General features: G+C 37.7%; 1 protein-coding gene across 2 annotated transcripts in view; it reads left to right on the plus strand.

The window, feature by feature from the left end:
• LOC101650495 (cadherin-10) overlaps window positions 1-23322 on the plus strand; it is a 158717-nt gene that overhangs the window by 59761 nt on the left and 75634 nt on the right. For both annotated transcript variants that reach the window (XM_045285131.1, XM_004698380.2), the window contains exons 2-4: window positions 5873-6167; window positions 8524-8643; window positions 9041-9208. In XM_045285131.1, coding sequence (XP_045141066.1) covers window positions 5873-6167; window positions 8524-8643; window positions 9041-9208 — 583 coding nt within the window. The remainder of the gene's footprint in view (window positions 1-5872; window positions 6168-8523; window positions 8644-9040; window positions 9209-23322) is intronic.

Here is a 23322-nt window from a genome sequence, read left to right on the forward strand (position 1 = left end):
TTCTGATGTTGCCTGATAACTGATCCCTTCAACACCTCGTGGTCACACAGGCTGGTATGCTTCCTCCATGTGAGCTTTGTTGCTTCTACGCTAGATGGCCACTTGTTTACCTTCAAGCCTTTAAGACCCTAGATACTATATATTTTTTTAGCCGGGCACCATCAGCTTTCTTCACCACATTTGTTTATGCACCCATTTGTCTTCGGCGATCATATCAGGCAGGTGAGCATGCAATGATATGCTTTTTTGTTCTTTTCACAAAATGACATTTAGCCCTTTGCACTGCCATCAAGGAGCCTTGGTGGAATGATGATGAAACACTGAACTACTACTGGCCAAACTTGGGACTTCAAACTCTGGGGCTCTGTGGGGGGAAGACCTGTTGACTCCCTTAAAGATACAGCCTAGGAAACCTTAGGAGACCATTAGTGAGAAATCTACTAGATGGTACACCACCACAACTTTTTTATTAAAATGTATACATTCCTATGATTCATCTATCAAAATGTCTCATTCAAAGAACAAACGTAACTATTAAAAATACCGTATTTATCTAGACTTCTAAATCAAACCTTCTACCAACATTTATCCCTTTTCTGGATGGGACAATATGCCATTTTTTTGTGTTTAAATTCTTTGGGATGATTAATCTGACTTTTTAAAAAATTAATAAATATGGTTTATATTCTTAAAAATAATTTTAGTCATTGTTTTATGTAAACAAGGATGAAAATAAAAGCTAAAATAATTTCTTTTATTTTGTTTTTGATGTGTATTTTTTTAAATCTATTGTCCCTGGAATAAAGGATGAATTTAATTTGCTGTTTTGTTTAGAAAGTTTTATTTATTTTTATAATCCATCCTCATTTTCTTTAATCCATCCTCACTTTATGTGCATTACTGGGAAATCAAAGTGACCCTATATGGATTTTCAGGCAAAATTTCCAGGGCATGCCTCCCATTCGGATGGATAATTTCTATTTAATTTAGGCTTAACATTAGAACATTCTTGAGCCCGTTATTTGATTTCTTTTAAGGTTGAGATGTTAGACTGTGTAAGCCACATATCTCTTAGTTCAGTAACTTTCTTTGGTAAATATCTTAAGATTGGTACTTTAAATGGACTGCTGTAAAAATATTATGAGACTTACCACATCTCAAAATATGCTTATGTTAGATGATTTGATTTAGACTAAACTCAATATATTGTTTAGTTTTATATATTACATGACTCTATGTAATCAAATGTAATAATGAGTTATAATTAGACATATGTAAACTTAAAGTCAATAAGAAAATGACTTTTAAATATGTACCCACAGTACCAGTTGTTCTATTTTCATTAATTGTCATGTCTCTTGCCATGTCCTTTATCTACTGGTAAATTTACAAGGAACACAGCAGGTTGTGAATTTTTAATAGGTTTTCTTCAAGGAAAGAAAGGTCAGTATTAACATAAAATTTCTTCTTAAAGATTTGTGGCACAAATGTTTCATTCCAAAGAACAGGTGTTATAGAGAAACTAAAGCCACAATAATCTGACATTTTTTTTTGCTCTGTTTAAGGAAAACTTAATGTCTCGTGTCATAAAATAGCACAAGGTCAAAATCAATATATATATTTCTCTCAAAGTGACTGTTGTACAGTATGGAGCATATCAATGATCAGTCATTCCATTTTTCAAGACCATAAACAACTAACTCTGTTCAATTGAGTTTTCAATAAACTCAAGTATTAATGCTTTATATCCAAATAGGAATAGAGGAATAATACAAATGTTACAGTTGTAAACACTATACTTTTCTTTCCTTCAGTAGGGAAATGAGTTGGAATGTGACAAAAAATTGTATCACAGAAAATATTCAAATAAATATATCATTTATATAATAAAGGAAAACGCTAAAATAAGAAAGGAAACACATATAGAAAAATCCAAGTAAAAGATTTTGTGCATTGAACTCTGTATGTGTTAGGAATAAAATATAATCCACAGTATAGAGAGCCATATAATCTCCTATTATTAGTAAGCTGGTGTATCTCATCTGTTTGAACCAAGAAGGGTAGTAATTACCCGGAGATCTAGAAAGTCATTGCTCTGCTTCATTCATTGTAATAAATATAACTTCTCGAATTATATACGTGTCTAATTCTTGTAACTTGTATAATTATATATGTGTCCAGTTCAAATACATTAAAACATATTTGATAACCGTAGACTTATGTCAGTTTCCTAAATGTAGTCAATTTTACCCTTTACTTTTAGTGCTAATGTTCATTTATTTCCCTTTGCAGTAAAAGAGGAGTTTGTTTTCTTTGCAATTCAAATTGTCATTAATGGAGACTCTTAAGAGCCTAAGAATAAAGTATTTTGAGTTCGGCCTCTAAGATCACAATTTACTTCTCTTAATTATATTCTCACTGGGAAAAAAAGTACACTTTTTCTCATTTTTTGATTCTCAAAGCCTTGACCACTCTTTAAACCTTCATTCCTTTGATAACCTACTACCTAAACCATGTTCAATTTTCAAATCCAAAAGAAATTCTCACAGCATGTGGTCTGGTTACAAAATTTAATTTCAAATCTCTGTACTATGAGTGAAGGTAAAACTCCCACTGTGATTTACATTCAGAACTGCATAAAAATTCACCATATTAGCAACTCTTTCACATCCTTTCTGATTAGGGGAGCAGAACTGGCCTTAATGATTCCAGTCTCACCTTAGTTCCTTCTCACCTTAAACTGGTGCTCTGTATTCAGATAGTATTCATTCTGAGATGTAACATTTATAAAATATAAAATGTCCTCTGCTTCCAACCTCAACCGTATTCCTTATCTGGCAGTTAAGATGCCATGTTGTTGCTATTAGGTCCCGATGTGTGAATGCTAATCCATAGAATCCCTTGTACCGCGGACTGAACAGAAAATGCCTGGTCCTGCACCATCCTCAAAGTTGTTATGTTGAAGCCCGTTGGATACCATATACTTAAGTATATCCTCACTCATTCCTGTTAAACAAACCTTGTGCTAGTCTTCCAAGCTTTCATTGTTTCCATAGCCTTCATTGCTCAGAATGGAAAAGTCAATATATGTTATAAATAATTTGGTTTTTATAAGTTAACAAATATTTTTCAATTAGAATTATTGAATGAATAGACAATGAACATCATAACTGTCTACTACGGAATAAGGTTTTCTGACCACATGGTTAATAATGTCAATAAGCTTTTCTAGAATGATTTTGTTGCTCAGACAGAACAAGACATATACAATAATTAGATCTAACTTTTGGAAGATTGCCATTATATTGCATATTCACACAATAAGAACATTTCCTGGAAATTATGTGCATTTTCAATTACTCAGGAGCATCAATCTTGTGACTTTTGAGAGTAGACAACACTATCATATTTATTTCTGAGAGCTTTTTAGTTAATAGCAGATATTTCTTGAGTTTCTCAGCAATACTTTATGAATCATTAAAAAAAAACCCAAAAACTATTATGTTACTTTTATTCCAAAATACGTATCTATTTATAGATCTCTTAATACATTATAAAGATAATAGATGCTTCTGCTATTTAGATAACAGGCAAATCCGTTTTATTCCAGTGATTGCTAAATGCTATTTACCACAAAACTTTCTCCAAACAATAGATGGGGCTGCTGAAGATACAATAAGCACTATTAATAAAAGAATACTACTACTCTGTTGATGTATGTTTGCTGATGTAGCTAGTATAAAGGGAAAGTAAATAAACCATATGTAGGTCCATATATAACTCATCACTTTTTAACATAATCAAAGTATATTTTCTCCTACTTTTAATTTTCTTGGTTATAGATTGTGTAGTTGTTTTAATTTATGAGTCGGTGGTAGATGCATATTAAAAGAAAACACATCTGTATTTTATCTAAGTTGTGTATCATATGCCTTGTAGAAATCAGAAAATCTCTACACTTAAAGCATCACAATCTTTCATTGAAAATAATAGAACAGTGTGATCCTAAGATATTAAAAGAGTATTGGCAGGGTAGTAAAGAAAAACACACAATCCCTGTGTTTTGCAAAAGTCTTGCACTTCTCCTCCTGTAGAGATGCCCCTCCCTTTTGGATAGGAACTCCATGGAAGTTAGAGAATGTACTCCCCTTGGATCCATGTAGCTCTTTATAGATAAGGACCAAGATTTGGGGGACCCATTATTCCCAGCCAAATAACTTTGACCTTACTTACAGCTCCTGCAAGGGTCTCTGCCGCATATCAGTTATTCAAAGGCCAGACTCATCTTCCAACACATGTACTACTAAGCCTCAATGGTCATCTGATGAAAAATAACGTAAATGTAATTTTCCAGTGACACATAGACTTGTGTATTGGGAATTTCACTGAGGCAAAGTATGCACTGGGTGTAGAAGTCCATAGGAGTGCATCCTATGCTCTTTGCAGTGATTGATTGAATCTGGAATTGCAAGCAAGACGGTAGGAAATAGACTCTCCTTGCATTGGCTTCCTCCTATACAAAACATGTCCTTATTAAGACGATGTATTTGACAAGTTTAGAAGCTAGGACATATTTTGGTTACAGTTTATTAACTTGATTTATAACTTTGAAATAAATGGACATGCAGTTTGGTCTCTTTCTCTCAGCCCAGCAAACATTAGTGAGGAAGTAACTGACTGCCTTTTGCACGGACCGGGAACTGATACATTATGTTTGCAGCAATAGGAGCTGTGCTGTACACACTTTTCTGGACGTCTGCTGCTGAGTCAGTCTGACTTACAGGAACCAAATGTGCCTATCTTGAGACACCATTAACGAGCAGTATGTTTATGGGAGATGAATTCCTGGGCAGTATGAGAATATGTATTTTTTCCAACTCACAGGAATATTTGAGAGAAGGGATTATAACATTAAAATATTCACACTAATGATTTATCAGGAAGTCATTTCTTCATCAAAATGCTTCTTTCCCACGCAGTGCCGCAGACATGATTCGCACTCATAGCTTAGAGCTCCTTGTTGCAGGCACTGTGCCAATCCATCTCATGGTCAGTCCATCTTTAAATCTTCTTCTTTTTCAATGACCTTCTCATTTGCCAAGCATGTTGTTTTCTCACTGCCAACCCATGGTGACCTTATAGGGCAGGGTAGCACTGCCCATGTGGCTTCACAAGTTTGTAATTATTTATGGGAGTAGAAAGCCCTGTCTGTCTCCTTTGGAGAAGTCGCTGGTTTCAAATGGCTAACCTGTGGTCGCCAGTCTCATATGTGACCACGACACCACCAAGGCTCTTTTACTCGGGAATAGTTTCTCCTCATAACTCGTCCAAGACATGTTAGATGGAGCCTAGCCCTCCTCACGTCTAGCAATGTCCTTCTTCCAAGACAGATTCGTTTGTCCCAACAGTCTGAGGTTCTGTCAATATGCCTCACCGTAATTCAAATGCATCAGTTCACCTCTAGATTGCTTTATTCATTGTCCAACTAGTAGATGATACGAAGTGATTAAAAAACGAACAAACATGACTAGGGTCAGGCTCCCCTTAGTCTTCAAAGTTATTTTGAAAACTAAAAGATGTAGTCTTCAAAAGATAGAGGGCATTATGTTTGGTTACTATTTAATTGCCTCAATTTTATTCAGAATGGATTGCTCTGAAATACAAAAGGATAGTTAGTGCAAATACAAGAGTGAATCCAAAATGTATTCAAGTCTTATTTAAAGAACAAAAGACAACTGAATGCATTATTCATACAATTGACTCCATTATTCCGTGAACTTTCTTTGAATCCTTTCATCTTTTATGTACCTTTACACAATATCATGGGTGTGTGTATATACATATATATACATTTGTATTTTATTTCCTCTAGCTTCATTCAGACCAAGATAAAGGAGATGGATCCCTCAAATATATTTTATCTGGAGATGGAGCTGGTACTCTTTTTATTATTGATGAAAAAACAGGTGACATCCATGCCACACGAAGAATTGATAGGGAGGAAAAGGCCTTTTATACCCTGCGTGCACAAGCTATTAACAGAAGAACCCTGAGGCCAGTGGAACCAGAGTCTGAGTTTGTGATAAAAATCCATGATATCAATGACAATGAGCCAACATTCCCAGAAGAAGTTTATACAGCAACTGTTCCTGAGATGTCTGTTGTTGGTAAGTTCCTTTACAATATGTATGATGGCAATGAAGAAATGTCGGGCAAAATTCTATTTTCGTTTATCCATGACTTTGAAAACCTCATGTGTGTGTGCGCGTGTGTATGTGTGTGAGACAGACAGAGAGAGAGAGAGAGAGAGAAAGGAAAATATTTAAATTTTATAGTCAAGTTTTTGACATCATCTTTGTGTGATCAGTTTATGGGCATCGTCCTTGCTACCCTATAAAGAAAACTCTTTTACTTATTTCCTTTGGGGTAAAAGTGATCCTGGGAAAAACATTTAATGTATTTCTCCTAAATCTTTATGTCATAAACAGGTAAATGCTTCTTTCATGACTCAATAAAATGCTCTTGAGCTTAGGTAGAAAGCTTTAAAAATATACTTGTTTGGGATTGCTTTTCTCTAATGGGTTTGGAGAGCAACTGTGTGAAGTCCTATTTCCAAACATAAATAAATACATTCAAACCCTATGGCTCTCAAGGCTCATACTAACCATAAACATGCTCAGTGAATGTGTGGTGCTATGGGTTAGAAGTTGAGCTGCTAACTGACAAAAAGTTGTTCAAACCCATAAACCATTTCAAGGAAGTATGTATTGGGATGGGACTGTCTGTTTCCATAAAGATTTATAACCTTAGAAAAAATATCTAGGGTCACTATAAGTCAAAATCCTTTTAGTAGCAGGGATAGTTATAAATAAATTAAACTCAAAACTCACTGTGATTGAGGTGATTTAGAGCAACCCCATAGCTCAGAGTAGAACCACCTCAGTGGGTTTCTAAGACTGTTAGTCTTCACAGGAGTCGAAAGCCTCCCCTTTCTCTCTTGGAGCACCTGGGGACTTCAAACTGCTGACCTTGTGGCTAGCAGCTCAGCAAGTAGCCCACTATGCCACCAGCAATTGCATATATAGCTATAAATAGGTAGATATAGATATATAGATGTACATATAGACAGCTAGATATAGATATACAATAGTCCAAATTTATCTTAAGAATATATCTTAGTTATTTAGAAGATGTGAATGAAAGAATTGCTTATATTATCTAAATTGTTTTAAATCAAGTATTCAAAGCCATCCTTTTATTGTAACCATAGTAAGATCCAATAAATAAAAAATGCATTCAAGATATTTGAAAACTACTCTTCAGTGTACATTAATGGAAGTTCTGTTTGTGGGCAAAAAAGTTAAGACTGATTTATAGTTTTATCCCTCTTAAAATTACATGAGAATGGCAGAAAATTAAAATTATAAAAGAACATTCATAAAACATCTAGATATAGCTATCAATCTCCTATAGAGATCTGTAGCCTGAGAATTCCCAAAGGCAGTTCTGCTTTGTCCTAGGGTCGCTGTGAGTTGGCATGTCCATGATGACAGAGAGGTTTGTCTTTGGAATGTCCATACGTATATCTATCCATCTACCATCATTCATCTATATGATCTATCATCTAGCTATCTAGCTAGCTATTTATCTAACACTCTATCATCTGCCTCTTTTGTAGTTAGGGGAAGAATGAAGTCATTTCTCACATGTGGCTAAATTTTATAAACCCTTTCATAAGCAGTTCCTATTCTCCCAGCTCTACTCACACTGGAACATTTATAATAACATTTTCCCAACCCTGCCTTTTTCAAAAGCATTGTCTGGGACTGTTACTTAATATTTTATTTCACTCAATCTAAAATAATTTGGCCAATTTCCTTATTACATAGCCCTTTTAAATATACTGAACTTCATTAGATATCTTTGAATAGTTCATGAAACTTGGGATCTTTTTGGAATGCTTCTAAGTTTAGAATTTAATATATTCATAAGATTGTATTCTACAGAGCATGTTAATTATTTTTATAGTTAATTAGTCAAGAGGGGGAAGAAGAACATACTTACTCCTTTGTGATTAGATATGCCCTTTCCCCAGAACAAATCTATTATGTGAAAATGAATTTAAATATCAAACCTGAGCATTTGTAAAAGGACTGAATTTATTATGACCTGACACAATGTAGCATTACCTATTGCATGCATAAAAAACACATCTGTTGACTCAATAGATAGCATATATCAAATTCAGCATTTTAGATAACATAGATAAATATAGGAGTTGATATGGATAGTTATAGATATCAATACATAGATATAGAATGTATTTGCATATATGAAAATACATATACACACAGGCACAACACATATATACCCATACCAATGATATTCATCCAAATTATGTACAAATGTTTCTTTAAGAGGTCATTATTCAAGCCAAAAATCACGTAAGTCTTCAATGAAAGCCAGTGCTTTTGCTCCTCCTTCTGGTGTTGTGCAGAACTAAGCTGAATTTGGATACTTCAGGTACTTCGGTGGTGCAAGTCACAGCTTCAGATGCCGATGACCCTTCCTACGGGAACAGTGCCCGAGTCATCTACAGCATACTTCAAGGCCAACCCTATTTCTCTGTGGAGCCTGAAACAGGTTAGGAAAAATAAATCACTTTTTGTTAGCTCAATACTTCTTTATGATGTTCATATGTAGAAAGAAGATGAAAGAAGAATAAACTGTTCTTAATACTTGATAAGAATTCATAGATGAATGGTTGGGTCACCTGAATGCAACTATATCTGTGGCTGTGTCTTTAGAATCACTAGAAAATGCTTAGGGTAGTAATTAGGAATTAAAAAGATCACACATTATAAAATGTTTAGTCTAGTCATCGTTTTGCAATTTCTGAACCACAAAATTAATAGCAAAACACTTTCTGTCTTTAAAAAATGTTGCTATTTTAAAGATATCTGTGGACTTAATCATATAATCATAATTGAGAGATATATGAGGATAACTAAGGCTTTTTCTCTTTGTTTTTTTTTTCAAGGTATAATTAGAACTGCCTTGCCAAATATGAACAGAGAAAATAGAGAACAATACCAGGTAGTGATCCAGGCCAAAGACATGGGCGGCCAGATGGGTGGCTTATCTGGGACCACCACGGTGAACATCACCCTGACAGATGTCAATGACAACCCACCTCGATTCCCCCAGAGTAAGCTGTCTTTACTTGTCTTTCTGCTGGGTATTTGCATAAGATTAACATGGAATGTTGTGTGCCATCAAGTCAATGTGGACACACAGAGAGATACTGTAGGAAAGAGGACAAGTGTCCCATGGGCTTTCCAATGGTGTGAATCTTTATGGAAGCAGACCGCCTCATCATTCTCCCATTGGGCAGCTGTTGGGTTCCAACCACTGGCTGATCTTTCGGTTCTCAACCAACCAACTAACTGTTGAGCCACCATGACTTTACTAAAATAATGATTGTAATAATTAGTAATTGGCAATCATTTAACGTTAAAAAGTTAAAAATGCCATATGAAAGGAACAAAACGTGTGTTTCCTGATCATTTCACTGTTACTGAACGACACAATTAGATACTTTAGTCTTTTTATTTTTGATGTTAGAAAAAGGAAATAATGTCACACTTAAACAATCTAAGTCATGTATTTGCAAAATAAATTACTTGATTTTACTAAGAAGTGTAATAAAGAGATTGGAAAATGAGGATAACATTTTCCAATCACAATTTTACTTTGGCATATTAAAAAGGATCAGCTAGGAAAAAAATGCTTCATAGAAAGAATATCACAAATCAGTTGAATCTGCGTTTAATAACTCTATATTTAAAACCACAGCCATGCTAAAATACTCTGTCTATCTTTAATTCCATGGTCTATTTCTAAGTCTTTGCATTACATAATTAGACCTCATAATCTCTAACAATATGCTCAGAATAGGTTAAGAACCATTTCTTGTGCACATACATTTATCCTTCTTTCCTGTACAAATTATCGATGCATGCAGCTAGAGAGGATGGAATTAATTCTAATGGACGTTGCCAGGAGTACCAATGTTCCTGTGGTTCTAAAGGATTTTGCATTTAAAGCTGAACATGACTGAGTCTTTAGGAACGTGGAAGAAAGTGGATGCTCATCATATTCTTTGTTCTCAGGAGCAGCTTTTTGGGTATATGATTTCTCTGAAGTGTTCCCTGAAGTGGTTTGCATTTTGACGTAAATACTTGTGCTGAAGTATTTTGCATTGTGATAAATGTAAAGAGCCATAGCAATATTTAAGTCCTTAAAGACCTGAAGCAAAAAGACTAATGGCCTAGAAAACCCCTGAAATGTTTGTTTTTCTAATAAGCATTTTGCCTGTTTTCTATGGCATTTTTTTCCTGACACAAATTATGAATAGCTGCATGATCTAGGTTTAATTGTTTGAAATCACTCACAGAAATATGATAAAATTCAGGTAGGATTTTCTTCAGCCAGTAATTTCTGCTGAGTCTCCTGCTGAAGACTAGGGCCCATCTATCAGACATGCCAGCATGGTATTGTGCCGCAGAGTAAACGAAAGGCTTTCGTTTTGTTCTTTGAAACTAATCAGATTTTAGTCCCAGATTAATGTTGTCATTGACAATGGGAAATAGTAAAATGAACAATAATTATTTATACTTCTAATGAACATACCTAAAGACATATAGCAATGACCTTAACATTTGCCTAGACATTTATGTATTTTTGACCACCTGCAGCTTGAGCTTGTTAACTTGTTACCACAAGATAAGAGGAAAAGACACACCAACTTATTACTTAGCTTATGCTAATCAGAGAATAAGACTATTCCTTAGGAAAATAAGATGCATTTTATTAGTAATAAATGCCATTTGGAGGAGCATTGTATTGAAATGTTTAAGGAAATATGCATGGCCATCTGATATACAATCCACTCCAAATGATCAGCTTGATAAGCAAATTAATGCTTCCCAATTAAGAGAAGATTTTTAAATGTAGTACTTTTCAAGGAAAACCTGTATTTCTTTGGTTTTGACTTGTTATGACGTCTCCATTATTCATTCACCATTCATATATTTGTGGGATATTTCCTTTTAATTCAGAATTGTGATGGGCATCTGGGGTCACATTGTATAGTCCTTCACATATTAGTAATGCTACTATGAGCAATATCACCACTACTAATAGTACTTTTGTTGTTATTGTTTTAGATGCTAGTGAGTTGGCTCTGACCCATGAGGACACAACACAAACACTGCTCAGTCCTGCCCCACCCTGCTCCTGTGCCTGAGCCCACTGTGGCAGCCACTGTGTTGAGTGCCCTCCTCTTTTTCGCTGCCCCTCCATTTTACCAAGCTTGATGTCTCTCCCGACCACATGTCCGAAGTATGTTAGATGAAGTCCTGCCACCCTTGCCTCTAAACAGCACACTGGATGTACTTCTTCCCAGACAAATTTGTTTGTCCTTTTAGCAGTCCATGGTACATTTCTTCTTCTTCTCCAGCACCATAATTCAAATTCACCAATTCCTGCTGCGGTCTTCCTTATTCACTCTGTGAATAGCTTTGTAGAATGCACTGTGCCGAGTTGTGTTGGAATAAAATTTCTCAATATGGCTCTCCACCCCATGTCTCAGATGAGCTCTGGTGGAGTAGTTGTTATAGATTGAACTGCCAACCGCAAGGACAGAGGTAAGGCTTTCTATTTCTGTAAAGAGTTACAGCCTGGGAAACACACAGGGGCAGCTCTATCCTTTCCTAACAGGAATCAGAATTAACTAGATGACTGGGAGCGACCCTGTGGGTTTCCCAGGGCTTGGGTGTGACTATGCAAATACGGCATGCTCAACATGGATAGAGGGGATTGATCCGTTTTCTTCATCACTCCCTCCCCTCACTCCCACCCCAAGTTATAAGGATTAGTTGTGTTTGAAGCAGGAGCAGAGAGAGAAATCCCAGAGCCATCAGCACTCATTCCAAATCTCTATTGGAACTGGTAGAGGCTGAAACCATAGGCATCAGAGACTGTGGCATTCAGACTATGAGACAGAGCAAGAGGAGCAGTGCCTAGCCTATGGTATAGTTAGGCAGAGTGACCGGCAGACTCCCTGGTCCACACAGCTAGAAGCCAAGGAACCAACCAAGTGACTGAGGGATGCTGAGCAGAGGTGTGGCTATAGACCAATGATTGAATCCTTACAGTTACTTGTTGAAACTCATACCTTCCCTAATAAGTCCCATCACTGTGTGTATTAAAAGTACATCTGTGTGACCACTGCAACAAATTATTGAATCCAGTACAGAAGCAGAGTGAGGTTGGAGAAACTGTTGATGTCAGAGTAAGTCACGGAGAATGGAGTGTTGTGGCATGTCTCACCCCTGCCTTCTCAGCCCTGCCTGCTAGCAATAGAGAAGCCAACGGAAGTCAGATATGGCCCCCAGGGGTTCTGTTGAAGTTATTTACTGTCTACATTTTTTCCCACAACAGCTAAATCAGGTCAGCAGAATTACTCCCATTCTACAAGTATAGAAACATGAGGTAAAAGCAGCAAAGACCAAAATATGATAAAAGGAAAGGATGGGTTGATATCCAAATCCTAATTCAGATGCACAGCATAATGCATTTAGAAGAACTTTAGAACATCTTGTGTCTTGTCTAATTATTGTAAACTTAGAGATGTGGACATAATTGATGGGGCTTTATTTTCTCATTATCTTTTCTTCCATGAATATTTACAACCAATGCTGACTCCTGAGAATACTCAGTCATGGCAATTAAAATGCTATTTTGTAGCATGATTCATCTAAAATCTGGAAAACTAGGTATTTTTTATTTCTGTATCATCTAATTGAAGTCAATAATTAAAGAAAATATTCTGTGTAGCTATTCCGTATATATTACCGATAGCTCACATCATCGTATGTACCATATCACTGCAACTTCACAACTATTCCTGGTAATAGTATTAGTTCACAGCTAGCCCTAATTTTTATGATTGCCCTCATACAAAATAGGCACAGCAAGTTCAGGGTCGACATGACAAGGAGAGCAGACCAGTGCTGTCCTGTAAAGTTATAATGAAATCTACCTAGACATACAACATGCTTAATTAATTTTTTTCTATTAGCATCCTTAAAGATAAAGCAGGAAACATTTATTTTAATAATGTATTTGCCTTTAAACCAGTACTGTCCTCTAAAGCAATCCATATAAAAATTGAGATGTTTCATAAGTGTCCAGTTTGAGGAAATGACGGGGAGGCCAACTCTGACCTAAACAAGAGGGAAAGAGAATCCAAAACAACCCCAGCCCCAGGCCAAATGCCAGAGGGCACAAGGCAGGCAGGATTCCCTTCACCATCCTGTTTTACCCTATTCTCACACCAACTCGCCCTCTCTGGACTCTCTGTTTCTCTTTGGGCTTGATAACTCACTGCAATGGCCACATAGAACTCACGGGCATGACTCATGGTTATGGGCTTCATGGGGAGGCTCATGAGTCATACAATGTAAGGACACAGTTTTTTGTCCGCAACTCCTCAGTCATGCTGGTCATGTGTGTCTCCGGGCCTAAGCCTCTCAGGTTCCTGGCCCCATGGTCTCTATTTTGTTACATTAACCAAGAAGTCGACTGTTCAACTCCATGGCCTCCATGCTGCTGCCCTGCTCTGGCTCATGGTCTCAGCCTGTCTCCTTCACGCTGTCTCATGGCTGTGGTGATGCAGCTCCTGCTGCCTCTGTCACTAGTCGCCTGTAGTTTGCTGGTGGCTCTTCTTTCTGGGATTTGTCTCTTCCTTCTGATGTGGAGTACTGAATACACCCAGTGGACTGGCAAAACAGACTCACACTCCCTCACTGTCATTGGGTCAACTCATGGTGACACACTGGGGTTTCTGAGACTGCAATTCTTTACAGAACTAGAGAGCCAGTCTTTCTCCCTTGGAACCTCTGGTGGTTTCAAACTGCTGACTATGCAGATTGCAGCCAGCCAGGCAACCACTACACCCCAGGTCTTCTCCACTGAGGTGTCACACACCCTATATTATTGCATGAGTCTACCCATTTATAATTTATAATTACAAAGACATAGATAGAAGAGTCCTTAGAAATTCCACTTCAGCACCAGTTACACCAAGGGTGTTTTTTGTTTTTTTGTTTTCACAATCTGCATACAATCTCAGTTTTAGCTTGTCCCAGTTACAATCAATAGCCACCGGTGGCTGTGGCTGTCCTATCTGCCCCAGCTAAGGAGAAGAACCTGCTATTTGCCAGTGTGAGCACCTATGCAGACTACTGCTTTACTTGGTTCCTTTTTTAACCTTAGTCAATTAAATTCACCTTTATTCTTCAATGGCATTACTCACTCAAAACTCAGCCATTGAGTTGACACTGACCCATAGTGGTGCCATATTCCCCTGTGGGTTTCTGAGACTGTAAATTGTTTCCAGAGTAGAAAGCCTCATCTTTCTCCTGTGGGGCAGCTGGTGGTTTGGAACTGCTGACCTTGAAGTTAACAGCCCAACATGTAACCCACTGTGCCACTGGGGCTGCTGGGTAGTGTCATTAGTACCTGATAATAGTATTGACTTTTTGGAGTGGTAAGAGACTGATTTAGTATATGAAAGGACCTCAAAAGTTCATTAAAAATTATATCATCTTGTAAATGTCATTTAGACAAAATTGTGGAAGCACCTTCATCTACGGTTCACTTGGTTTAGTGTATTTAAGTCTTCAACAAATATCAATGTATTGATTTGTACTACTGATATTCTTGGTTATTGATTTATTACTATTAAATACAGTTTGGCTAATGTAAACTACTTTCGCAATATGCTGCATTTAGCGACGATACATTCTAAGTCATTCGGAGGAGAAACACAGAGACCCAAACTCAGATAGTCTACATCATTGTTGAGTTTATTTCATTGTGTGAACCTGTAACATTCCTGCTAACCAATGACAGTAGTCATCCCCAGGGGATACTGATAATGTCTTACAACTGCTTTGTGGTCTCAAAGGCCACGGGAAACTACTGGCATTAGGGTTGTTGCATATGCATTCTTAAAATGCACCTGATCAAGAATGTCAAGGGTCAAAATGTCAATAGTTCTAAGGCTGAGAATAATAATACATATGATGAAGAACAGCACAAGTTAAATCCTACAGCCATTTCTTTTCTAAAAATATTTATTGAGAAACATCTTTCATAGGAGCAGAGCCCTGGAGATAATTCAGCTAGGTGTTGGGTTAATAATAACCAGATCAGTGATTTGAAGTCCCACCCACTCTGCAGGAGAAAGCGCAAACTGCCTACTCTCGTGAAGATGTATCAACTTGGAAACTGTATACATGGGTGCTGTGAGTCCAAATTGGTTAGATATGGCAGTCGGTTCAATCATTAGATATTATTTTGTTTTTTAGGTATTTTTAGGTGGTTGTAAAAAAATGAAGGTTTTTGTTTTCCCTAAAATTTCAAAGAACAGGGGAGGCAGAGTATAAAAAAAAAATCTTATGTAAGAACCAAGAACTGATTCAATTCTGGGTAAAATGGTTAAAAATGAGGAAGTTTCAGAGCCAGCAGTGTATGTTCAATTGAAATGTCAGTAAACACTTCACTGAAGAAGTAATATTAAGGGGAGAAACCTAATAGTGTCTGTTGAGAAATGAAGGCAAGTGTGGCTCGGCCATACCAGACAGCAAACAGATGGTAGGGGATGAGTTTAGAGAGATCCTGCTCACAGTGATAGCGGCAATAATATGAAACACCTGCTTGACATATCTAAATTATCATTATAGCATTGTGCTTTTCAAAGTAGTCCAGAGTGATCCTCAGAGGTAAGGATGGCAAAGCTTCCTCTTACATATTTTCGAGAAACCATTTCCTTGAGAAGGACACCATGCATGGTAAAGTAGAGGGGCAGCAAAACCAGGATGACCCTCAGCAAGAAGGATTGACACAGCGGCTCCAACAATGGGCTCAGCCACAGGAGTGTGAGGATGGCACAAGCCTGGGCAGTACGTTGTTCTGTTGTGCATGTGGTTGCTATCGCTGGAAACCTAACACCTATAACAGCAATGTGCACATGATCCAAGCTATGGTATTTTCAAGGTCTGGAGGTCATACACTTGTGAAGATTAATGTAATATAGACAAGAAACCTGAGCTAAAAAATATTGCTTATACTCTTTTGCTCCAGATATTAGGTTGTATTCTTCACCATAAGAACCATACATGTATTTAAATTATTTCAGAATCTTTGGATTATTTAAGATATTTTAATTATAAGAAAATTGGTGGTGGTGGTGTTGTCAAGTTGCTGCTTATTGGAAGTTGTCCAATGTGTAACAGAATAAAACATAATATTGTTTAATCCTGTGGCAACTTCATTGTCATGCTGCTACATTATTGGGTCCATTATTTTGCTATGTCTCGTTGAGCATTTCCCTGTTCCCTTTATTGGATATTTTCCCCTTCACCAGAAATTGTACCTTCCTGATGATGTGTACAGTATGAGTGACTAAGTTTCAGAAAAGATGCTGTGATCCATGGCATTTCCACTCATTACTTTTAGGAATCGCTGAAGAAAAAGTGGATTTCTTGCCTGCAGGTGACAGGCACTGTGTTGGTCGTCAGGCACAGGGAGATTCCGGACTTGATTTCTAACTAGGAATGATTTCGTGTGTTGTCGAAAAGAGAACACTTCATTTGAAAATGTCAAATCTAGTGCAGAAGTAACTTAATCCATAAAGTTCCGTCTCCTCGTTTGGGAGAACAGCAGCTAGGGCTTTAAAAATTTGCTGATGACCATCTAAGAGACCACTATTTGTCAGTTCTCTTATGGAGCAAAGGATAAGGAGGCCAACGGAAGACTCCAGGGACCAGTTAGTCCAGACGACTAATGTCCTCCAGGGACTTTCGAGAACAACTTTTGACCTGCGATCAAAAGAACCAGATGGAGCTTGGCTACCAATTACTCTGACTAGAAATACAATAGAAGGTCTTAGTTAGAGGGAGTGAAAAATGTAGATCAAAATACAAATTCATTGAAAAGACAAAACTTTCAGGCCAGCCGAAGACTGGCGGAAATGCCAATTCCCTATGACAACATTCAAATTTGAGCCAGAAGCCCCTCCTGGAGGCTACCTTTCAGCTTAATTAAAGATTAGATTGCAAAAGAAGAGATAGTCCCCAGTAAGAAGGTGTTCCTTAGAACAATAAGCTAAAAGAGGTGAAAATGGCATAATTTTCCCAACATTAGTGATGAGAAGGTCAGGATAGACAGGGGAATCTGGCAGTGGAATTGGGAAACATCATGGGAATGGGGCAAGCACTGGCATATTTCATGGATTGCAACCAAGGTCACAGAACAATTTGTGGAAGAACTATTGAATGAAAAACTAATTTGATATGTAAACGCTTATGTTAAGCACAATGAAATGATTCTAATAAAGAAGTTGCTTTTAAAATGCAGTGGGTATAGAGATGAACAGCAATTTATCCAAGCATGGATTTGGCGAATAAGTACCTCTTTTTCTAGTGGAAACCTTTTTTCAGAGAGGTTGTCACCTAATTTCAAATCTTTGCAGAAACTTTGGGTAAGCATAACGGAGCCCTGGTGGTTGGTGGTTACTAATTGGGCTGCTAACCACAAAGTAAGCAGTTTAAACTATCAGCAGCCCTGTGTTAGGCTGGGTTCACCACAGAAACAAATTCATATGTGTGGAACAGAGAACTTTTTATCAAAGAGCAATTGTATATTAAGAAAGCATCACATCCCAGTCCAGATCAAATCCATAAGTCCCATATTTGCCCATATATCCGGTACCAGTCTATAATTTCCTCTTCAGACTCACGCAACACATGCAATGAGGCTGAATGCAAGAAGATTGCAAGCCAGTGGGTGGAAAGTCTTGTGGATCCAGTGGCAGTGGAAGCATATCTGAGGTGGCATGGGCCTCCATGGGTCTCTTCCAGCTCCAGGGCTCTGGTTCCATCAGGGTAGCTCCATGTGGCTTGTCAGCAGGAAGATGAAGCATAGTGTATGGGTCTGGCCTCCAGTGAGCTATTTAGCTCCTTAGGAGCTCCACATGAGGTAATCGAACTGCAACCTGATTTACAGGCTAAACTCCAACCCTTCATTCTGAAGTCGACACCAGATTATGTAATTAACACAAGCTCCAAAGGAGAAAGACAAGGCTTTCTACTCCCATAAATACACTTTCAGAAACCCACGGCGCAGTTAAACCCTGTCCTAAAGGTTCACCACTAGTAAGAGCCCTGGTGGCGATGTGGTTACACATGGACTGTGATCAGCAAGGTTGCAGTTGGAAACCAGCAGCTATGTGGAGAAAGATGGGGTTGTTTATGCCTTTAAACAGTTACAGCCTCTACTACTCAAACCAGGCAGGCCTACCCTGCCCGCTAGTGTCGCTTTGAGTCAGAGTGGACTCCATGGGAGTGAGTGAGAGAGTGAGGGAGTTTAAAGACCTTGGAGATTCGTTTAGACAGTTGGGAAATTAGCAAAGTTACCAACGAATGAAGACCAATGAGTGAAGATCAGAGAAGAAAAGAATCAAAATAAAGAGCGCTGTTTACAATGTGATGGTCATGATTCTCTTACAAGTGATGAAAGGCATGTGCTTCTAACGCTTGTTTTGTTTTCTGGAACCTCCAAGTGGTGCCAGCGGTTTGCAATTGGTTGCTAACCTCAAAATTGGCAGCTTAAACCTAACCAATGTTTTTACAGATAGAACAAAGGCTCCAAAAATTACAGCGAAGGAAACTCTATGGAACAGTTCTGTTTTATAAGACCCGGGGTCTCCACAAGCCCTGAGCTAACTAGATGGCACCTCTAAACATCAATGTTTGCTTACATGTATTTTCCACACAGCAGGGCTTGGTAGTCAAGAAGGCATCTGAGCATCTTGTGGAAGAGATAGGGTAATTTTACATCTTCAGTGTGATGGAAGCCATATGGTAAGTGTCAAGAAACATAAAACAGAGGACGAGGCTGGAGAAGGAGCGCTGGTTGTGCAGCCGTGAAGCACTCCGCTGCTAACTGAAAGGTTGTCCCTGCCACCCACCAGGCACTCTCTAGGAGAACGGTGAGGCAGTCTGCCACGATAAAGGTAACAGCGCGGAAACCCTATGGGGCACTTCTGTCTCTTATAAGTCAGCTCGGAGTCAGGATCAACTGGATGGCAGAAGACAACAGTTATCTATCTGTCCCAAGCAAATGGATCTGTTGCTTTTGGGTCCCATGGAGAAGCAGTCAACAAATTAAACAATGGATTACCTTGGACAGATCTGCAGCAAAGGGCTCCTTTAAAGTCTTAAAAAATTGGAGAACTGCTGACCCAAGCCTTGGGAGTTTTCTGTTACCTCATATGTCTGTGACACACGGACCGTGAATAGGGAAGGACAAACAAGAATGCATGCATGGAATTATGTGTTGGTGGAAAATATCGAGTATTCTACGGACAGCCTGGAGAATTCACAAATCCGTCTGAAGAGTGATAGTGCCACATTGCTCCTTAGAAGCAAAAATGCCACTATTCAAATTGCTTATCTTGTACATGTCATCAGGAGGGACCACTGTCTTCTGTATGATCCATAACATGTAATGGTATTCTCTGGTGCTCTGCTTCCACCATAATCAGAAATTGAAAACTCGATGGCACACAGGTTTATATCTGTTTACATAGGGTTGTCATGATCTCCAGTTGTATCGATGACAACTGGTGCTGGTAACATTTAATAATTTCCCAGTAAGTATGATTTTTTGAATTTCTAATTTTATTTAAGAGTGTGTCTAATGCTTTTAACCTTATATTTTCCTCACTATGATGTTGTTGTTATTATTTTGTGATCAATGAAAGATTAAACAAAAGCACCTTAAACTAAGAATTATAAGCAGAAATCCAGACCAAAATTAATGTATTTACCTCTTTCATACCAGTAAATATTTCCCATAATAAGGACTAGAAGCCTAAGTTCCTGTTCTTCCACCAAGGGAAGATGCAGTGATCCTTGAATTTAGGCTTGTTTTATTATGCTAACTTTGAAGATAACGTTTTCTTTTCACCTCCTATCTAACTGCCTGATACTCCACTTGAATATGCCAGTCACATTCACCCCATTTCTTTCCCAATAGAGAAGGAAGGAAACTAAGCAGCTCAGACTCAGCTACAGTTCTCCACTGCAGATGAGCTGCAGCCGAAAAGACAGTTCCGGCAGACCTCAGCTCTTTATTCACATTAATGTTCTATCCCACGTAGCCTGAGAGCACCGCATTTCTATACTCTTCTTGACAATGATTGGGTTCCTTAGCAACACCGCTCTCATAGACCAAAGCTCCAGGTATTATACTCAGCAGTTTTGCTTACAGCTGAGGTGGGCAAACAAAAACCAGGAATCAATAGCATGCAAATTTATGTTAATGTAAATTTAGCTGAGTCTTTGGAAACAGTCTAAAATCCCTGCAAAGATCCTCCTTTGATTGAGTGATTCTGTGATTTATATTTATTTGTCTCTGAGGCCCTTAAGACAAATTACTGCCTATTATGTTAAATTTATGAGATTATGATATGCTAGTGGTTAAGTAAGCATCCAGATTTAAGCCAAGTACACAAAAATGGAAGAATTTATAGATATCAAGATAGAGATAGAGATGATAGAGATAGATAGGAGGGGGCTTCAAAAACTTTGTGGGAAAAAAGCCACTATCTTTTAATTATATTGTTCCACAAACTTTTTGAAGCCCATGTATCTCACGGCTTACTGAGAACAATATCAAAAATCAGTGGATTTTGATCATTTGGTTACATAATTCCTTACATTAATACAAACTTATACAATTTTAAAACAAATTCAAAATTCTGGAGAAATTTGTTTTACTAAAATAAATTGAGTGATGGAATACTTTTGGGTACACAAATTAAACTTAATGGGGCCTCCATTTTGTAGATATTTTTATCTCCCATCAAATTATTCCTAAGGTTTTACTTAACAATTATCAATTCAAGTAATGGTAAACAGTTTAGAATTATTCAGTAAAGAGAAATCACACTAATTAATCTTCTTAAAGTTGAATGGCCTGGGTTTCCCACATTTATATAAATTTGGGAAGAAATAGACAACTATTAATACAAGCCACCATTTTGTAGTGCATCCTAAATATCACAAAATATAATATACATATTGACTCATTTAATCTTCTTTGTCCCGTTTCTAAGGAGCCATAGTAGCATACTGATCACACGGGTGGCTGTCACTCACTAGATCTGCAGGTCAAAATCCCCAGCCATTCTGCAGTAGAAAGATGGAGTTTTCTACTCCCATAAACACTTCAAGTCTCTGAAACTCACCGGGGCAGTTCTACCCTGTCCTGTTGGATCGCTATGAATCAACAAGGACTCGATGGCAGCGAGTTTCAGTGTTTGTTTGGATCCCATTTTTATTCGTTAGTGAAAAAAATAAAAATAATAACATATGAAAACTAAGTCTCTTCTTCATGGTTGACAGATATGAAATAAATAAAACTCTGGCTGTGACCACCTGCTTTCCCCACACACAAAAAATATTGTTTTACGTGGTATGGCATGTCTTCAGTATGTCTGATTCAACTGCAGGTCTGGTATGTCTGATTCAACTGCTCTCAAATTGACTTCAGACAGAACATATGGAATTCTTTACATTCCTATGCATACTGATACAGTGATAGGGAAATTTGGAAAATGTTTTTGTAATATTTAATGACCAAACAAAGGGGCCCTGGTGGTAAGTGCTTCAGCACTCAGCTGCTGTTTAGAAGGTTTAGACCCACTCAACGCCCTGCCATCTAGTTGATGCAAAGCGATCACATCTGAGACTGCTCACAGGAGTAGAATGCTCCATCTTTCTCCAGGGGAACAGCTTGTGTTTTTGAATTGCTGACTCTGAAGATCGCAGTCTAACACATAACCACTATGCAACCAGGGTTCCTTTGAATCTATTTGAGGAAGAAAAGACTTAATGTTCTATTCCGTAGGACATCCTATGGGGAGTTCTATCTTGTCTTGGAAGCTCTCTATGAGTCATAGTCAACCTGATGGCATGATTGCTTAGATAAGGGAGCACGTTTACATGAGACAAGGCCTTACAAAGACATATGTATCTGCTATACATAGGGATTTAATATACATGCATTCATTGAGCTTTGAGAGTGCCCTAATCTCTGCATAGTACAAGAGAGATTTGATTTAATAAGCACTGATTTTCACTTTGTAAATAGAGTCAACCTCTCCTCTGCAGGGGATCCCAAGGTAATGTAGGCCCCAGGCTAATCTGCATATTTTTTATACTCTCAAGTGCATTTCAAATAGAAAAACTGTCAGCTAGGTCCCAAGGAGATGCTTTAGCAAGAAAAAGAAGGGGATGGGATTTTAAAACTTTCTTTTCCCCATTTTTTGTTATCTAGGATAAAATAAATATTCTTGCCTTCAAAGGTACCTGCTTACAATTTACACAATCCAAATATAGATATGGTTTTCAACATACCCCACAACATATCCTTAAATGTTTGTACAGGTTCTACTCCATGTTTCTCTTGCCTACAGTAGAAATACCAGTATTAAATCACTATTCAATATATTGATCATTGAGTGAATCCCTACTGTGATCAAGGGACCATGTTACAAAAAACAATAAATTATAACAATCTTAAAGTGTGAAGCAAGATACAGGTAATTTCCATTAAAAATAGTTTAATTGTATATGAAGACATACATTTTTTAGGTTGTCTTTTTCCTCACTCTCAATGCCACATACACTCTTATACTTGCCTGCTTTTGAATACACATAGATATTCTGAGTGTATAAATATCCATACACTTACAAGCATACACACATATGCAGGAAACAAAAAGAATTGAATTGTTTTTCAATTTATTTATTTTATAAATGCTATAAAACAAACTTATCATCTTCAAAATACTCTCCAATGCACTGAATACATTTGTCACATGGGCTAGTCCATTCTTGGAAACATTTTTCGAGCGCATATGTTTGAATGGCTTACAGCACCTCCCTTGTTTTTTATTTCACCTCTTCTAAGTCATCAAAGGTCAGGTGAGTCAGGTGAGTGGGGCCAGAGAGGCATGCTCTTTTGGGGCAAATACGGGCACACTGAGATGGCTGTGTGAGCAGATGCATTGCTGTGGTGGCAAAACCAGTCCCTCGTCTGCCACAAATAAGGCCTTTTTTAAAAATTTATTATTTTATTTATTTTTTTGTAAACATTTTATTAGGGGCTCATACAACTGTTATC

The sequence above is a fragment of the Echinops telfairi genome, unplaced genomic scaffold, assembly GCF_000313985.2.
Source record: "Echinops telfairi isolate 266 unplaced genomic scaffold, ASM31398v2 ScPeMD7_7469;HRSCAF=8507_1, whole genome shotgun sequence".
NCBI lineage: Eukaryota > Metazoa > Chordata > Mammalia > Afrosoricida > Tenrecidae > Echinops > Echinops telfairi.